The following is an 18,358-nucleotide window of genomic DNA, read 5'->3' as shown; positions in this document are numbered from 1 at the left end:
AACATTTTAAAAGTATTTCCAACAATAAACAGAAGAAAGGAATTTTTGCTTAATCCAGAGTTAACCAGAAAAATCCCTTTTATTAAAATACCTCTTAAATATTGCTCATCAATTTCCTGTACTTGAAACAAATTTTTCCTGAACTCCTAAGCACCATTTAGGATACATGAAGAAAGCTGATGTGCTTTATTCTTCTGTGTTACCTGAGTATGGATACAACCTTTTAACTCCTTGCTCTTTGGAGACATTGGGAGCTATTTCTATGGAGTTGCCTGGGTAAGGATGGCAGAAGTGATTTGTAAAAACACTGCAGATGGCTCTTCTTTCCCAGGTTTTATGAAGAGAGGTGTAGAAAAGAAAGTCAGATGATACTTGCTGGTATTTGGTGTCCGTAACCCTGTGCCCCATGCATCCGTGCAGGGCCTCCCTCCCTTTCTGGAGAGTATGGCCATCTGTGCAGCCAGGCCACTACCACCAACTGTGGAGCCAGCTCTTAAAATTTGCCATTATGTCTAAATTAAGTATTGCTTCTTTGGTGTCTAGTTGTTGAAAACATTAGCCCTATCATAAGATTAAAAATCAGTTATGTGATCTGGATGGGAGTGAGGAGAAAGAGCCACCAGAGATGCACTTTGAAGACCTTTCCAGGTTTCACTCTGATCTCTTTTCGCATCTCTGGCGCCCCCGCCCCCCCCACCAATAAGGATTTGTAGATTAAGACATGGACACCTTTATCTTTTCCAAACTCGCTGTGCATTTAAGCTCTTTTTAGAGCTCTGTCCGTCCTCTTTGCTGCTGCTCACTATTTACTAAAGAGCTACCTGATGGGTAACTCATAGCTTCACCCATGACATGTTGTGTCTTTACTATTCTTGTCTAAAGAATACATGGATTAGTAAAAATAATAATAATAATAATAATAATGGGAAAGAAAGAATAAAAGTCTATCAAAATGGCCAGGCAGGAGGCTCTACACAATTTATGTTCTGGGGAAATATGAGTTTCTCAGTGAGTTAAGGAGGATTTGGAGCTGGGAAAAATTACCCTCTGTTTCTCACCTGTCCAAGCAAACAAACAACTGCACAAGGTGGAGGAAAGCTTCCCGCACAAGCCCATTGGCGATCCAGTCAGTCCAGACAGAGACCGGGGTGTGTTGAAATGGAGTCGTTGAGGAAGGTCAGATTTTCAGTTACGACATACAAACAGCATCAATTTCTAGGGTTAATGTTAGGATCTCCCAAAACATTAACCTTTGGTTAAATAGATGAGCATTAATCAGTCCTAAGCTGAGAAAGAAGGCTTGATTTATAGAAAGTGGACTGGACGGAGACCTACAATTTAAAACTCATGACTGTTGGCGCATGTATATACACGTATACACGTTATAACATTTATAACATTTATAATCAAATTACATCGCCATTAGACTTTTCAAAAGACTCCTTTTATTCTTCCATCTTTTAATGATAACAGTTCTTGAACATACCAGTCTCGGAATTATCAGGAATGGTCAAATAAATGGACAAGATATATCTTAATACCAGAGAGTGCAAGGGGTCAAGTTCTCTGATGACCCACCACCGGTGGCCACAAGGTCCTCCAAAGCGGACCTCGGATGCAGACAGAAATCCAAGTAAAAGTCGTCCAACGTTGTGTTCATGAATTTAGTTATTTAAGCCCAGAGTCTTACCATGCTTCCTGAGGCTAAACTCTTCGAGCACCTTTATCATGTTGTTTGGGAGCCGTTTTTATCACTCCTTTCCCACTTTTAAAGGTATGGGATGTGTTTCTCGTAAAATTTTGAACAGTATCATCTCTGCTGCCTCTTGCTGTTCTTGACAGATACTTTTTACGTTGAAAGAATTTTGCCTTCTGTAATACATCTTCTTTGAGGGTAGCTTTATGTGGTCCAGGAAGGAAGCTATACAATGAAAGAAAAGAAACCCCATAGAAGATAAATACCATTTCAACTGTAACAGATTCTATGTTAACCCGTCTTCCTAAATAATTGTGCATCCATTCCTTGTTGCATCCTTCCTTCAGGGTAAGTTTATTGAGATGATTCAATTGGGGATTTACACTGAACAGGTATATTAGAAGCTGATGAATAAGATACCTTGTCAAAATATGCAAAAGTATAATTTTAATAGGGAAGTTTCTTCTTCATGGAGTATATTTCACTCAGAACTTCATATGGTTGGCTCCTGTTTATTCAGATGTTGGTTCAAATGGTACCTCCTTAGAGACCACCAGATGTATAGTTTTCCCAGTCCCAGTCACGCAGCACAACATGCTCTTACATTTTTCCTAACACTTATCACTATCTGATTTTTATTTACTTGTAAACTTTGTGATTTGTTCCCCCTCTTCCACCATCCCAGACAGAAAGTGTCATGAGACCATGTCTTGTCACCATAGTAACCCCAGGAACCTAGAGGAGTGCTTAGCACATGGTAGATACAAGTATTTGTTTAGTGAAAGCATCAATGAATGCCCCTTCTTCCCTCCCTTCCGCCCATCCATCCATCCATCCATCCATCCGTCCATCCAAATGTTCATGCTTTATGGAAGGCACTGTGTTAGGTACAGTGGGGGACGCAGAAATAGCGCCCAGTTTGGCAGGCACACAAGGCGTTTGGATGGGAGTCGAGAGTAACCCAACAATAAAGGGAAGCTGGGATCAGACTCTGGGAGGCCTTGAATGCCAGGCTGATGACAGGGAATCAGAAGCTAAGTGCTGACCAGAAGTCCTAGCCTGTCCAATCAAACTTTCTGTACTGATGGAAATGTCCTATGATCTGCACTGGCCAGTATGGCAGCCACTGGTCACACGCGGCTGTCGAGCACTTGAAACGTGGTTAGTGTGACCAAGAAGCTAAATTTTTAGTTTCATTTAGCTGAAAGCTAGTGGCTACTGTAGTGGACAGCATGGAAAGGGAGCCATTTCAGACCTCATCTCACAGGGAGGCAGTGGAAAGAGCCTTGGGTCCTGGAACATTCTTACATTCTAGGTCCTCTATTACTAGCTGAGCAGCTCTGAGCAGATCACTTAACTAGAGGGAACCTTGTTTCTTCAGGTGTAAAATGAGGATGAAAACCACCAATGTTGCTGTGAGCGACAATCGAAGTCCCATGGTGTCTGCTGGTTACAGATGAGGAGACTGAGTGTGAGGCTGCAGGAGAGGCAGAGCTGAGGCTACAGTCAACTCTTCTGATAGAGTCCCGTGTGACTTCCACTCAACTAGGTTTTTATCCAGGACACTATAGAGACCTATCAAGATATTTGGAATAAGAAAGTGAAATGATAAATGTCATGCTGTCAGAAGCACCTGGGTATGGGTGCAGAACCACAGGAGGGCAGGTGGCCTGGGGCAGAGGTTAAGAAGCTATGTGGAGCCTGGCACATAAGCTCTTCATAAAATTTTTAGAATAAGTGAGAGCCTGGTGGCATAAGAGAAACTAACTGAATTGTGGTCACGGGAAGAGTCATGAGAACTCCAAAATGTTGAGACCAGGAGGACAGTGGCAACGTTCACCATATTCACCATATTCACCATGATCCATGCCTTTGCATTTGGATTTTTCTGCTTTATCCAGCTATAAATCTGATCTGTCTCACAAAAACATCACTATTTAGAAAACGAGTAAGTAGAGGATGTAAAAAGAATTTAAAGTTACTCTGCTTTCCCCTTTCTCTCTCTGTCTTTGTCTCTGTCTCACAAACACTCACTGCATATTCTTCTTTCGTGTATAATGAGAGCTGAGGGTAAGGGAGACATCAAACCAACCGAGAAGCCTAGCATTCACGTCACACAGACCCTGAGGACTCCACACCTTATATACTGTATGTCGTCTGGGCTTCTGTCAGTGCTACCAGAGTTGCACTACATTGATCAACAAACTCCTCCCAATCACCAAGAACAGCGGCCACGGCTAAATTCCAGTGGAAATACAATTTCCTTACACCTTCCCCCATTTTGCTCTTCTCTATATTTTCTTGTTAATTTCCAGACTAAATATTATGAACTCAAATCGTCCAAAGTTGTAACTGTATGCACAAGCTACGGCCCCACAGATCGTGAGGGGACATTCTTTCAGGTCTGGAACATACTGTTTCCATGGCTTGAGTTTATCTTGTCTATACTGGTCTCTCCCCTCCACCCTCATTCTCTTTCCCTTTGCATTGGCTGCTTTTTATAGTAAATTTAGTTAACTTTGTTGTCTTCCTCCCTCTTTGTTAAGAAGAAGTTGTTAAATTGGTAATTGCTTCTATAGCATTGCATTGCTATTTTTTCCCCTCAAATATTTTTATTCTTAAAAGGGTTGAACATGATAAACACCACATCTCTGAATTTTCACCTTTTCCACTGTGTCATACGTGGAGTTGGTATTGGAGAAGCATTTGATAAGAATCATTTGATTACTCTGGGAATCATACAGACTTTCTGCTTTTCTTTCTCCCATTCTATATTGTTCAGATACTTCTTTGCTGATGGGTAACTTCGACAATACGTAATCAAGATAAAGAAACAGGAGTGAAATACCCTCCATTCATTTTGCAACGTGTGCCCAGCACCAGTAAAGCTTCTAGAAAGAAAGATGTGGCAACTCGGTAAAATGTGGTGGGTGGAACTAATTGTAGATTTCAATCCTCTGTGATCACAGATTCCTTCAACCATGCAGACAACCAGGAGTCAGCCCAGCTGCATTTATTAGTTGACTGGGTGCACTGGAGTGGAAAATGTGGACAAGGTTACTTTTATTTCGAGAATTCTTTTTACCTTAATATACATTTTTGTGTGTCTAGAAAACACACTTTGGAAAGCAGAATTACAACAGATGTATATTCATATGGCACTGGTGACTGTGTCCATTTTTACAATTCAATTGTTCCGGTTCTGGCCTGTCATCGCTTTCAAGTCTGGCACGAGTGCTTATCTGCCTGGATGAATAGGCAGGTGGCTTTCAGTCTTTCATTGTCTCTGAGTGGATCTAAGTGCTTACATAGAGGCTGCCCTGCAATCTCTCCTTCGTGGGCGTGTCTCTTGCTTGTGGTTTGGTTCAGTGTCTTTTACCAGAGAAGAACAAGCTTTTACCTGTATATCTCAGAATCTGACAGCGGAATGATCTAATTCTTACGTGGCAAGTCATCCTATGTCCAGGCCTCTTGCCTCTGCATCCCTTCTGTTGAAGAGCTCAGGCAGGCAGTTTCAGAAGAAGCTGTGTGCTTGTTACCTTTTATTATAGTCTTTGGTTACTTAGAGAAGGCCTGGGGAGTCCCAGCCTAACACATGGTCAGGGAGTCATTGATGGCAGTGTGGATTTCATGACTCAATTCCTTATGCCCCAGCATTTCCTGACATTTCACCATTCCAGGTATGTGGGAGAATCTGAGCCTCCAGTGTATCTTAGGGCAATGTGCAGAAGCGGCAAGAAACACAGGGTGGGAATGGTTTCCAAAAAAGTCTTTAATTTGTATAGGCTGGCTCCCACACCTGCCCTTGCGATTATCTATAATATGTGGAGCCTGATCCACGTGCAAATTCGAAGCCTCTTTCCACGCTACCAGACACCTGCAGCAGGGGGAGCCCTGCTCCTCCTGGACTGACCGCACAGGCCGGTTTAGACCTGACTTCAGAAGCATTTGCTGCTGGACAGTTCCCCTGCTTCCCAGCAAGGTGAGAGGCTTCTCGGAGCTTCTGAAGCTGGGGCTTCCGGGCCGGGGGGAGGGCCTTGGGCCCCATCACCACACAGGAATGCACACACTGCACAGTAGGAGGAGCCACACTGTCAGAAGCATCTGTTTAAGTGTGATTCTCAGGGGCTGGGGGACTCTGATTTCAGTCAGATGTGGGGCACGTATGTACGTGTTAGCATGATTTACGCTGAAACAAACAACCACCAAAAAACCCCACTCTCCTAACTGATTTCAATTATTTTTAATTAAAAAATAAGTAATATTCATACATGCAAAGGCTATGATATATATGTATATTATTATTTTAAAATAACTTCTGCCTTTGTTGCTGATAAATTTTTTTTAATTAAGATATTTTAAAAAGTAAATTCTACTCTTATTCCATTCTTTGGGTATATGCTATTTTTTTCTATAACATTGCTTTAAAATATTTATTTATTTAAATTAAAAAGCAGTTTTTACATCTTTAAAAAAATTGAAGTATAGTTAATTTACAATATTGTGTTAATTTCTGTTTTTTTAATTGTATTTTTTTATTGAAGTATTTAAAAAAATTTAGTATATATATTTTTTCTATTACACCTTAAGAGCAATGTTTAGCTCATTAGCTTTTAGATTTTAAAAAATTTCCCTAACGTACTATGGAAAACACTATGGAGGTTCCTCAAAAAATTAAAAATAGAACTGCTATATGATCCAGCAATTCCACTTCTGGGTATTTGCCTGAAGAAAATGAAAACACTAATTTGAAAAGATATAAGCACCCCTATGTTCATTGCAGCAAAATTCACAATAACCAAGATATAGAAGCAAACTATGTATCCATCGACAGATGAATGGATAAAGAAGATGTGGTGTATATAGACACAATGGAATACTACTCAGCCACAAAAAAGGATGAAATAATGCTATTTATAATATGGATGGACCTAGAGGGTATTATGCTAAGTGAAATATGTCAGACAAACACTGTATGATTTCACTTATACGTGGAATCTAAAATAACAAACAAAACCTGCAGAAACAGATTCCTTGATACAGAGAACAAACTGGTGGTTGCTAGAGAGGAAGGGAAGGGAGGATGGGCGAAACAGGTGAAGGGGATTAAGAGGCGCACACTTCCAGTTATAAAATAAATAAGTCACGGGGATGAAATATATAGAATAGGGAATATAGTCAGTAACAGTGTAACAATTTTAAATGGGGACAGATGGTAACTAGACTTATGGTGATCATCTAGTAATGTATATAAATGTTGACTCACTATGTTGTACACTTGAAACTAATATAACATTGTATGCCAATTAAAAAAAATTCCCTAACATAAGAAAACTATAAACTTTCCTAAACTATGAATTCTGAAGCATCCCACAAGTTTTGGCATGTAATATTTTGATTATTATACAGTTCTAAGTATTTTTAAGTTTTCACTATGATTTTTGTCTCATTAGTTATTTAGAAATGTGATTTTGATTAAAAAACATATGGGCTTAAAAATATTGTTTGTATTAATTTCTAACTTAATTGCACTGTGATCAATTGGACTGTATGAAGCCAGTTCTTAGAAATTTGTTGACACTTGATTTATAAGCTAAAAACTGCACAATGAACCCCTGTACACCCTCCACGCTGATGCAACAGTTGTTAATGTTCCGTGTGTTCAGAAGAATGTCTCATTCTTCTGTGCAGGATTCTATACGAGTCTATTAAATCAAGCTTGTTACTTATGATTAAATCTTTATATCTTTAATTTTTGTCTGCTTGACCTAACAGTATTCAAACTGATGTAGCGAAATCTCCAACTCTGATGATTTTTTTTTTTTTTTTTTTGGCAGTACGCGGGCCTCTCACTGTTGTGGCCTCTCCCGTTGCGGAGCACAGGGTCCGGACGCGCAGGCTCAGCGGCCATGGCTCACGGGCCCAGCCGCTCCGCGGCATAGGGGATCTTCCCAGACAGGGGCACGAACCTGTGTCCCCCACATCGGCAGGCAGACTCTCAACCACTGCGCCACCAGGGAAGCCCTCTGATGATATTTTAATGCCAACTTCTCCCTTTTCAATTTCCACATTGTATATTTCAAAATTATTTTATGACCCTCTTATAAATTTAGAATTGTTGTATCTTCTTCATGAATTAGACACTTATCATCATGTGCTGACCGCTTTATCTCTACAAAATGGTTTTGTTTAAGAGCATATTTTATAGGACTCACTTCACTTAGAAACTAATACAACATTGTAAATCAACTATACTTCAATAAAATAAAAAAAATTTAGGTATATTTTATCTGATATTAATATAGCTTTCCAGTTTTCTTTTTAAAATATTTGCCTGTTATACTTTTTTCCCATGATTTTACTTTCAACTTTTCCATGTCCTCATTTTGTAGCTGTGTCTCTTGAAAACAGTTATACCTGGATTTTATTTTGTTTTCTTAAATCCGTCACTCTCGAACTGGAACTGGCACGCTTAGTCTGTACATTTTTGTTATAATTACTGATATATAGAAGTGGATTGGATTCTGCTGTCTTACTTTGTGCCTATCACGTGTCCTTTTTTTTCTTTCTTGCTTTTTTATTTAAAAAATATTACGTTGTTGTTTGCTTTTATTCCATTTTCCCTTACTACATTTCGGGTAGTTAGCTACTTTTTATTTTTTTCATGTGTGCCCCCCAAATTTTAATGTATTTTTTTAACATCTATATTGGAGTATAATTGCTTTACAATGGTGAGTTCGTTTCTGCTTTATAACAAAGAGAATCAGTCATACATATACATATATCGCCACATCTCTTCCCTCTTGCGTCTCCCTTCAACCCTCCCTAACCCACCCCTCTGGGTGGTCACAAAGCACCGAGCTGATCTCCCTGTGCTACGCGGCTGCTTCCCACTAGCTATCTATTTTACGTTTGGTAGTGTATATATGTCTATGCCACTCTCTCACTTTGTCCCAGCTTACTCTTCCCCCTCCCCATATCCTCAAGTCCATTCTCTAGTAGCTCTGTGTCTTTATTCCCGTCTTACCCCTAGGTTCTTCATGACCTTTTTTTTTTTTTCTTAGATTCCATATATATGTGTTAGCATACGGTATTTGTTTTTCCCTTTCTGACTTACTTCACTCTGTATGACAGACTCTAGGTCCATCCACCTCACTACAAATAACTTAATTTTGTTTCTTTTTATGGCTGAGTAATATTCCATTGTATATCTGTGCCTCATCTTCTTTATCCATTCATCTGTTGATGGACACTTAGGTTGCTTCCATGTCTGGCTATTGTAAGTAGAGCTGCAATGAACATTGTGGTGCATGACTCTTTTTGAATTATGGTTTTCTCAGGGTATATGCCCAGTAGTGGTATTGCTAGGTCATATGGTAGTTCTATTTTTAGTTTTTTGAGGAACCTCCATAATGTTCTCCATAGTGGCTGTATCAATTTACATTCCCACCAACAGTGCAAGAGGGTTCCCTTTTCTCCACACCCTCTCCAGCATTTATTGTTTGTAGACTTTTTGATGATGGCCATTCTGTCTGGTGCGAGGTGACACCTCATTGTAGTTTTGATTTGCATTTCTCTAAAGATTAGTGATGTTGAGCATCCTTTCATGTGTTTGTTGTCAATCTGTATATCTTCTTTGGAGAAATGTCTATTTAGGTCTTCTGCCCATTTTGGGTTTGGGTTTTTTGTTTTTCTGATATTGAGCTGCATGAGCTGCTTGTAAATTTTGGAGATTAGTCCTTTGTCAGTTGCTTCATTTGCAAATGTTTTCTCCCATTCTGAGGGTTGTCTTTTCACCTTGTTTATGTTTTTCTTTGCTGTGCAAAAGCTTTTAAGTTTCATTAGGTCCCATTTGTTTATTTTTGTTTTTATTTCAGTTACTCTAGGAGATGGGTCAAAAAGGATCTTGCTGTGATTTATGTCATAGAGTGTTCTGCCTATGTTTTCCTTTAAGAGTTTTATAGTGTCTGGCCTTACATTTAGGTCTTTAATCCATTTTGAGTTTATTTTTGTTATGGTGTTAGGGAGTGTTCAAACTTCATTCTTTTACATGTAGCTGTCCAGTTTTCCCAGCACAACTTATTGAAGAGGCTGTCTTTTCTCCATTGTATATCCTTGCCTCCTTTATCAAAGATAAGGTGACCATATGTGCATGGGTTTATATCTGTGCTTTTATCCTGTTCCATTGATCTATATTTCTGTTTTTGTGCCCGTACCATGCTGTCTTGATTACTCTAGCTCTGTATAATAGTCTGAAGTCTGGGAACCTGATTCCTCCAGCTCCGTTTTTCTTTCTCAAGATTGCTTTTTCTATTCGGGGTCTTTTGTGTTTCCATACAACTTGTGAAATTTTTTGTTTTAGTTCTGTGGAAAATGCCATTGGTACTTTGATAGGGATTGCATTGAATCTGTAGGTTGCTCGGGGTAGTATAGTCATTTTCACAATATTGATTCTTCCAATCCAAGAACATGGTATATCTCTCCATCTGTTTGTATCATCTTTAATTTCTTTCATCAGTGTCTTATAGTTTTCTCCATACAGGTCTTTTGTGTCCTTAGGTAGGTTTATTCCTAGGTATTTTATTCTTTTTGTTGCAGTGGTAAATGGGAGTGTTTCCTTAATTTCTCTTTCAGATTGTTCATCATTAGTGTATAGGAATGCAAGCGATTTCTGTGCATTAACTTTGTATCCTGCTATTTTACCAAATTCATTGATTAGCTCTAGTAGTTTTCTGGTGGCATCTTTAGGATTCTCTATGTATAGTATCATGTCATCTGCAAACAGTGACAGCTTTACTTCTTCTTTTCGGATTTGGATTCCTTTTGTTTCTTTTTCTTCTCTGATTGCTGTGGCTAAAACTTCCAAAACTATGTTGAATAAGAGTGGTGAGAGTGGGCAACCTTGTCTTGTTCCTGATATTAGAGGAATTGGTTTCAGTTTCCACCATTGAGAATGGTGTTGGCTGTGGGTTTGTCATATATGGCCTTTATTATGTTGAGGTAGCTTCCCTCTATGCCTGCTTTCTGGAGAGTTTTTTTACCATAAATGGATGTTGAATTTTGTCAAAAGCTTTTTCTGCATCTATTGAGATGATCATATGTTTTTTCACCTTCAGTTTGTTAATATGGTGTATCACATTGATTGATTTGCATATATTGAAGAATTCTTTCATTCCTGAGATAAACCCCACTTGATCATGGTGTATGATCCTTTTAATGTGCTGTTGGATTCTGTTTGCCAGTATTTTGTTGAGGATTTTTGCATCTATGTTCATCAGTGATATTGGCGTTTAGTTTTCTTTCTTTGTGGCATCTTGGTCTGGTTTTGGTATCAGGGTGATGGTGGCCTCCTAGAATGAGTTTGGGAGAATTCCTCCCTCTGCTATATTTTGGAAGAGTTTGAGAAGGATAGGTGTTAGCTCTTCTCTAAATGTTTGATAGAATTCGCCTGTGAAGTCATTTGGTCCTGGGCTTTTGTTTGTTGGAAGATTTTTAATCACAGTTTTAATTTCACTGCTTGTGATTGGTCTGTTTATATTTTCTATTTCTTCCTGGTTCAGTCCCGGAAGGTTGTGTTTTTCTAAGAATTTTTCCATTTCTTCCAAATTGTCCATTTTATTGGCATATAGTTGCTTATAGTAATCTCTCATGCCCCTTTGTATTTCTGCAGTATCAGTTGTTACTTCTCCTTTGTTATTTCTAATTCTATTGGTTTGAGTCTTCTCTCTTTTTTTTTTGATCAGTCTGGCTAATGGTTTATCAATTTTATTTATCTTCTCAAAGAACCAGCTTTTAGTTTTATTAATCTTTGCTATTGTTTCCTTCATTTCTTTTTCAGTTATTTCTGATCTGATCTTTATGATTTCTTTCCTTCTGCTAAGTTTGGGGGTTTTTTGTCCTTCTTTCTCTAATTGTTTTAGGTGTAAGGTTAGGTTGTTTATTTGATATGTTTCTTGTTTCTTGGGTAGGCTTGTATTGCTGTACTTCCCTCTTAGAACTGCTTTTGCTGCATCCCGTAGGTTTTCTGTTGCTGTGTTTTCATTGTCATTTGTTTCTGGTATTTTTTGATTTCCTCTTTCATTTCTTCAGTGATCTCTTGGTTATTTAGTAGTGTACTGTTTAGCCTCCATGTGTTTGTATTTTTTACAGAATTTTTCCTGTAACTGATATCTAGTCTCATAGAATTGTGGTCGAAAAAGATACTTGATACGATTTCAATTTTCTTAAATTTACCAAGGCTTGACTTGTGACCCAAGATATGATCTATCCTGGTCAATGTTCCATGAGCACTTGAGAAGAAAGTGTATTCTATTGTTTTTGGATGGAATGTCCTGTAAATGTCAATTAAGTCCACTTGTTTAATGTGTCATTTAAAGCTTGTGTTTCCTTATATATTTCATTTTGGAGGATCTGTCCATTGGTGAAAATGGGGTGTTAATGTCCCCTAGTATGATTGTGTTACTGTCGATTTCCCCTTTTATGGCTGTTTGCATTTGCCTTATGTGTTGAGGTGCTCTTATGTTGGGTGCATAAATATTTACAATTGTTATATATTCTTCTTGGATCGATCCCTTGATCATTATGTAGTGTCCTTCTTTGTCTCTTTTAATAGTTTTTATTTTAAAGTCTATTTTGTCTCATGAAAATTGCCACTCCAGCTTTCTTTTGATTTCCATTTTCATGAATATCTTTTCCATCCCTTCACTTTCAGTCTGTATGTGTCCCAAGGTCTGAAGTGCATCTCTTGTAGACAGCATGTATACAGGTCTTGTTTTTGTATCCATTCAGCCAGTCTGTGTCTTTTGGTTAGATCATTTAATCCATTTACATTTAAGGTAGTTATCGATATGTATGTTCTTAATGTATTTTTAAAAGAGTCTTCAACAGCCTAACCACCAGCCCAAACAACACAAATTCCTAGAACACTTTAAGTCCATTCATTTCCCATGACATATTATTGCCCCTTTTTTCAATGCTGTCTTTTTTCCCTTTAAAACTCAAGGCTTCATTTTTTAATAACAAAAGGTAATTTTATTGTTCACTGTCTTTTCTCATGTTTAAATAATTAATATTTATTAATACTTATATTTATAGTCTTAGTACAACTTGTTTTTTCTGTTAAAGCCACCAAGGGCCAAATGTTTTATATTCATATCTTTTTAAACAAGTACAGCTTTTTGGTAACCCTACAAATTTGATATGACTATAATTTAAAAGTACAACACTTATTTAGATTTACCTAAATATTGACAACTTTTTTATCATCTACTATTCTTGCATCACAGTCCTTCCTTCTGTGGTCTTTATTTTCCTTAAAGTACTTTTTTTTTTTTTTTAACCCAGGCCCCCTGCATTAGGAGTGCAGAGTCTTTTTAAAAATCAATTAATTAATTAGGCTGCGTTGGGTCTTAGATGCGGCATGTGGGACCTTCGCTGTGGCGCCTGGGCTTCTCTCTAGTTGTGGTGCACTGGCTCCAGAGTGCGTGGGCTCAGTAGTTGCAGTGTGTGGGCTTAGTTGCCCCGTGGCCTGTGGGATCTTAGTTCCCCTACCAGGGATCTAACCCATGTCCTCTGCATTGGAAGGCAATTCTTAACCACTAGACCACCAGGGTAGTCCCTGAAGTACATACTTTAGAAGTTCCTTTAGCAAAGGTCTTTTTGTGATGAACTATTGTTTTTGTCTTTCTAAATTGTCTTTGTTTCACCATTTTTATTTTTTATAAATTTATTTATTTATTTTTGGCTGCATTGGGTCTTTGTTGCTGCACGCAGGCTTTCTTTAATTGCAGTGAGCTGGGGCTACTCTTCGTTGTGGTGTGCGGGCTTCTCATTGCGGTGGCTTCTCTTATTGCAGCGCACGGGCTCTGGGTGCGAGGGCTTCAGTAGTTGTGGTGCATGGGCTCAGTAGTGGTGTGTGGGCTTAGTTTCTCCACGGCATGTGGGATCTTCCTGGACCAGGGCTTGAACCTGTGTCCCCTGCATTGGTAGGCAGATTCTTAACCACTGCACCACCAGGGAAACCCTCATTATTTTTGAAAGACAGTTTTTGTAAGTTGGCAAATTTTTTTCCCCACTATTTAAAATGTTCTCAATAGTTTTGTGGCTTCTACTACTGCTACTGATTATTCAGCTGCCAGCCTAATTATAGTTTCTCTGCAGATGTCCTACTCTTTATTTCTGGCTGCTTTTAAGTTTTCTTCATCCTGGTGTTCTGCATTCCCCTACACCATTCCAACTGCTGTTTCTTTCTATTTATCCTGACTGTTATACCTTGTCTTTTCTTCATCTTTTAATTCATGTCTCTAATAAGTTCTTGAAAATGATCTTCCCTTTATGTCTTTGAATACTGTCTCTGATTTGTTATTTCTATTTCATCTTTCTAGAATTCCACTTAGCTATAGGTTAGATCTTTCCAATCTGTTCTGTCTCTAAACTTCTTATATTTATTTATCTTCTTTGCATTCTGAGTAATTTCTTCAGCTTTATTTTTCCAGTTCATTATGTTTCTCTTCAGATGTGTCTATTGCTCTGTTTAATCCATCCACTGAGTTTTACAAGTTATCTTTTTACTTTGAAAATTGTCAAATTCACAGAATATTATAAAGATCAGAGAACCATGAATAAATACTGGTATATCTTTCATCTAGATCAGTGGTCCCCAGCCTTTCACCAGGGACTGGTTTTGTGGAAGACAATTTTTCCATGGACGGGGTGTGTGGGAGAATGGTTCAGGTGGTAATGCAAGCAATGGGGAGCAGCAGATGAAGCTTTGCTGGCTCTCCCGCTGCTCACCTCCTGCTGTGCAGCCCTGTTCCTAACAGGTGCTGGTCCTTGGCCCAGGGGTTAGGGACCCCTGATCTAGATGGTTCTTCACCTGTTACCATCTTGCTACTCTGTGTGAGTGTACACATATATACATATATATATCTATATATCTATATACACACATATATACATATATATGCATATACACATATATACTTATATATGCATATACACACACTTTACTTCCTTTTAGGAAACCATCTGAAAGTAGGTTGCAGCCACCATGCATGTTACTCTTAAATACTTCAGCATACCTCTCTCAAGAAAAAAGACATTCTATTACACAAACATGATACTATTACCACACATAAGGAAATTCACACGAATCAATAATATTACCCAACATATTGTTCATACTCAAATTTCCCTAATTATCCCCCAAATGTCATTAATATAAGCTTTTTTTTCTAATCTAGGATCCAGTCAAGGTTCACACCACTACATTTGGCCGTTATGTCTCTGTAGTTTCTCCAATTCTAGGACACGACCTCACGTCCCTCTGCTGTTCAAGACATTGAAACCTAGGGAGAATATAGGCCGGCTGTTCTGAAGAACATCCCATATTCTGGAATTGTCCAATGGTTTCCTCATTATTAGACTTGGGTCAAACATCTCCAGCCAGAGTCCCACATGGGTGATACTGTATCTCCCCCTGCCTCCCTCATGAGACACATAGTGTCAGATCCTGGTTACAGTGGGTAGGGCCAGACCTCACCATGTAAAGGCACATTTCCCCTCTGTCATTAATAAATATGTGAGGGGTTCTGTGGGACTGTAAATAGCCTGCCCCCCAACTTGTCACCCACTGGTTTTAGCATTCCTTGATCCTTGCCTGACTCAGTTATTACAATAGGGATTACAAATTGATAATTTTCTAATTCTACCACTTTTTCTATATTTATTAGTTAGCATACTTCTATAAAAAAGAAATTTTCCTCCCCTTCTCTCTTTTTGGGTCTCTAGATAGACTTGTGGATTTTTTTTGTGTGTGTGTGGTACGCGGTCCTCTCACTGTTGTGGCCTCTCCCATTGCAGAGCACAGGCTCCGGACGCTCAGGCTCAGTGGCCATGGCTCATGGGCCCAGCCGCTCCGTGGCATGTGGGATCTTCCTGGACTGGGGCACGAACCCGTGTCCCCTGCATTGGCAGGCGGACTCTCAACCACTGCACCACCAGGGAAGCCCAGACTTGTGGATTTTTAAAATTCAGTGTTGTAATCCATTACCATCATTAGTCTTTCTGATGTTCAAATTGTTCAAAATTGGGCCAGTGGGAACCCTTTCAAGACAACTCCTTTGTCCTTTTGACATGACAGTTTTTGCTACTTTCTTTCTTTCTGGCATAACAAATGTTCCAGGCTCACATTGTACTTTCCCAGTTACAGGTTAGGATTAGTTATTTCTCCAAGAAACCTGGTTCCTTTTAGTGGGGAATGATACTTAGAAACCAAGATCTGGTTATCAGGTCTGCTCATTGCCACTGGGGTGTCCCATTGGTTGTTTTAGTTCAACAATTAGATTTTTCTATTTTAAAAAACTCTTATTTGATTGTTTTCAGATCAACCTGGTCATTTCTTTATTATCTCTCGTTCCCTCAAATTATATTTTATTATCATGTAGTGGTAGATTTTGTCCAAATAGGATAAAGAAGGAGAAAAGGAGGAGGAGGAAGGGGACACATTCATTTATCAAGTAATACCAAGCAGGTAATACCTTCGCAACTGGCGCGTGGGCTGCTGCAGATCTGCAGAGCTGAGTCTGTAGCACTTTGCTTTGATGTTTATTGGTGGATAGTTGTTGATTGCACCTAGGAAGAAAAGAAATCTGTGAGGGGACTCTTATTCACAGCAATTAACATTACAGCAATCTGCTCTGCATGCAAAGTGTCCCTTCACTGTTTTCAACATCCATCAAAGGAAGACACCAACTAAGGTGGCCATATGAGATGAAAGCAGATTTCTCATGGTGGTCTCTAAAATTGGGTTTAGAAAATGCATGACTGTCAAATTTATAAGTGGAAAAGTCAACTTACTTTTCAATAAGGTGCCCTTAGCTGCTAAAGTCCATCAAACATTAGAGGAGAAATCACAAGCCCATCCTAACAGTCTGGTCTCTGACATGAACTAATCAGAATAGTTACTTTTTACTTGCTCCTTTGGAATATTAAAATGCAAAGGGAAAAGGATATTTCCTTTATGGTCTCCATATCAATAACAACAACAGTAACCACAGTGCCATCTTGGGTTTAATTCATTATAATTCATTTCATCTGAAGTATATTAATTTTTTATAATATGAAAGCATGCCTCTTTCCACACCATTTAAACATTAAAAAAAACATTTTTTGATGAGAAACTTTAAAAAATGCATTATTATTTCCATGAAACACTTAATTTAATTGTGTGTTAAACACAATTAAATCTCTTCCTGATGGTCTCAGGTCGTCTAAGTAGCAAGTTGGTCCTGGGCTGTGATCCAGCACTACCTTCTGAGCTGCTATTGTAGACTGGGCTGTGCGTTTCTAGACTGAATGGCCAAGACTGTGATGTTTCCTTTATGTATATCTGATTTTTAATTATCTGTCTTAACTCTAAGGTTGTCAGTCAGTAGTTTTGCATAGAAAATTTGTCGATTCTGATGTGAACTGTGTCTGATAGCCAATTCTGTCACAGCAGTGTGATAAAAAAGAGTCACTTAGAGAGGGAGCTGGACTGGGATGCCTAGGAGGGTGAGGACCACATCTGTTTTGGTCCCTCCTTGATACCCCATAAATCAACAGTGAGTGGCTCAGAGTAGGTACCTAATACATACATGTTAATGTTGAGGGGTGAGTGTGGGTCTGGGGGCCTGCTATTGAATGGAGCATGTAGGATTGAACATGATTATGTTAAAATCTTTTCAACTTTTTGTACTTTCACAGCTTTCGTTTAAAGATTGGAGATTTCTAGATACTTAAAGTTTTAGAAAACTTTAAACCCCAAGTAATTCTTCTTAAAACATCTCTTCCCCTTTCCCTGGGTGATGGGGGTCGGTGTCATTTATCTAATCATACAGTTTGACTAGTTACCATGAAACACCATTAAGAATTTTGCTGAGCTGGGGAAGGAAATTCCATCTTAACTTCCTTTCAACTTTCTGCCTCATAAGGAGTGTTTCTTTACAAGTTGCTGAGAGTCTTTCAAGGTGTTCTTTTGTTTCACCCTTACAAATGCCTTGTGATTTCTTTTCTCAGAATGACCCCTGGCCTTCATTTATTTTTTCCCTTATTTTTTTCCAGCTCCTCTTTCTGGATCCTATTCCAGAACCCATCCACACAAATTTCATTCTGGGAGCAACTGCTCCTATACCAGTGTCTCTCAAACTATAATGTACATATGAATCACATGGGGATCTTGATAAAATGCAGATTCTGGAACAAAATGTCTGGGGCAGGGCCTGTGATTCTGCATTTTTCACAAGCTCCCAGGTGATGCTGGGATGTTGGTCCTAGACTCACACCTAGAGTAGCAGAGGACCAGAGGACATGACATTAGCCCTGCCGACCATTTCCCAAGGCTCCTCAGACCTCACTGACCCTGACTAGTCAGTGTCTTTGCAGCCTTCACTGGTCTCACCATGAATGTCAGTGACAAGTTTGAGACACAGTCAGAATTTTCCTTAAGCTACACTGGGTGCCCTTTAGCCTGTGTGTTCACTTTCCTTTATCTGTACTCCAAAAGTAAATTCACCACAAAAATGATCAGAAATGTGACAGTGCTTTTCTTCAACCTCCAGAGCCATATCAGGACATAGCTTCTCTTAATCCATCCTGTTGCATTCAAAATGAATTGCATACTTT

The 18,358-nt window shown here is 38.9% G+C and overlaps 1 protein-coding gene across 1 annotated transcript in view; it reads right to left on the bottom strand.

Moving 5' to 3' along the window:
- Positions 1-1,491: 1,491 nt before the first annotated feature.
- The window catches only part of COL6A6 (collagen type VI alpha 6 chain), a 165,147-nt gene continuing 148,280 nt past the window's right edge, over positions 1,492-18,358 (bottom strand). Inside the window, exons 36-37 of the mRNA XM_082654353.1 lie at positions 16,234-16,327; positions 1,492-1,921 (exon numbers count right to left, since the gene is read on the bottom strand). Of these exons, the coding sequence (XP_082510479.1) occupies positions 1,705-1,921; positions 16,234-16,327 (311 nt within the window). The 3' untranslated portion in view covers positions 1,492-1,704. The remainder of the gene's footprint in view (positions 1,922-16,233; positions 16,328-18,358) is intronic.

Source organism: Grampus griseus, assembly GCF_964374135.1.
Source record: "Grampus griseus genome assembly, chromosome: 5".
Lineage (NCBI taxonomy): Eukaryota > Metazoa > Chordata > Mammalia > Artiodactyla > Delphinidae > Grampus > Grampus griseus.
Note: the sequence above shows the minus strand (reverse complement) of the source record. Positions and strands in the feature narration are given on the sequence as shown.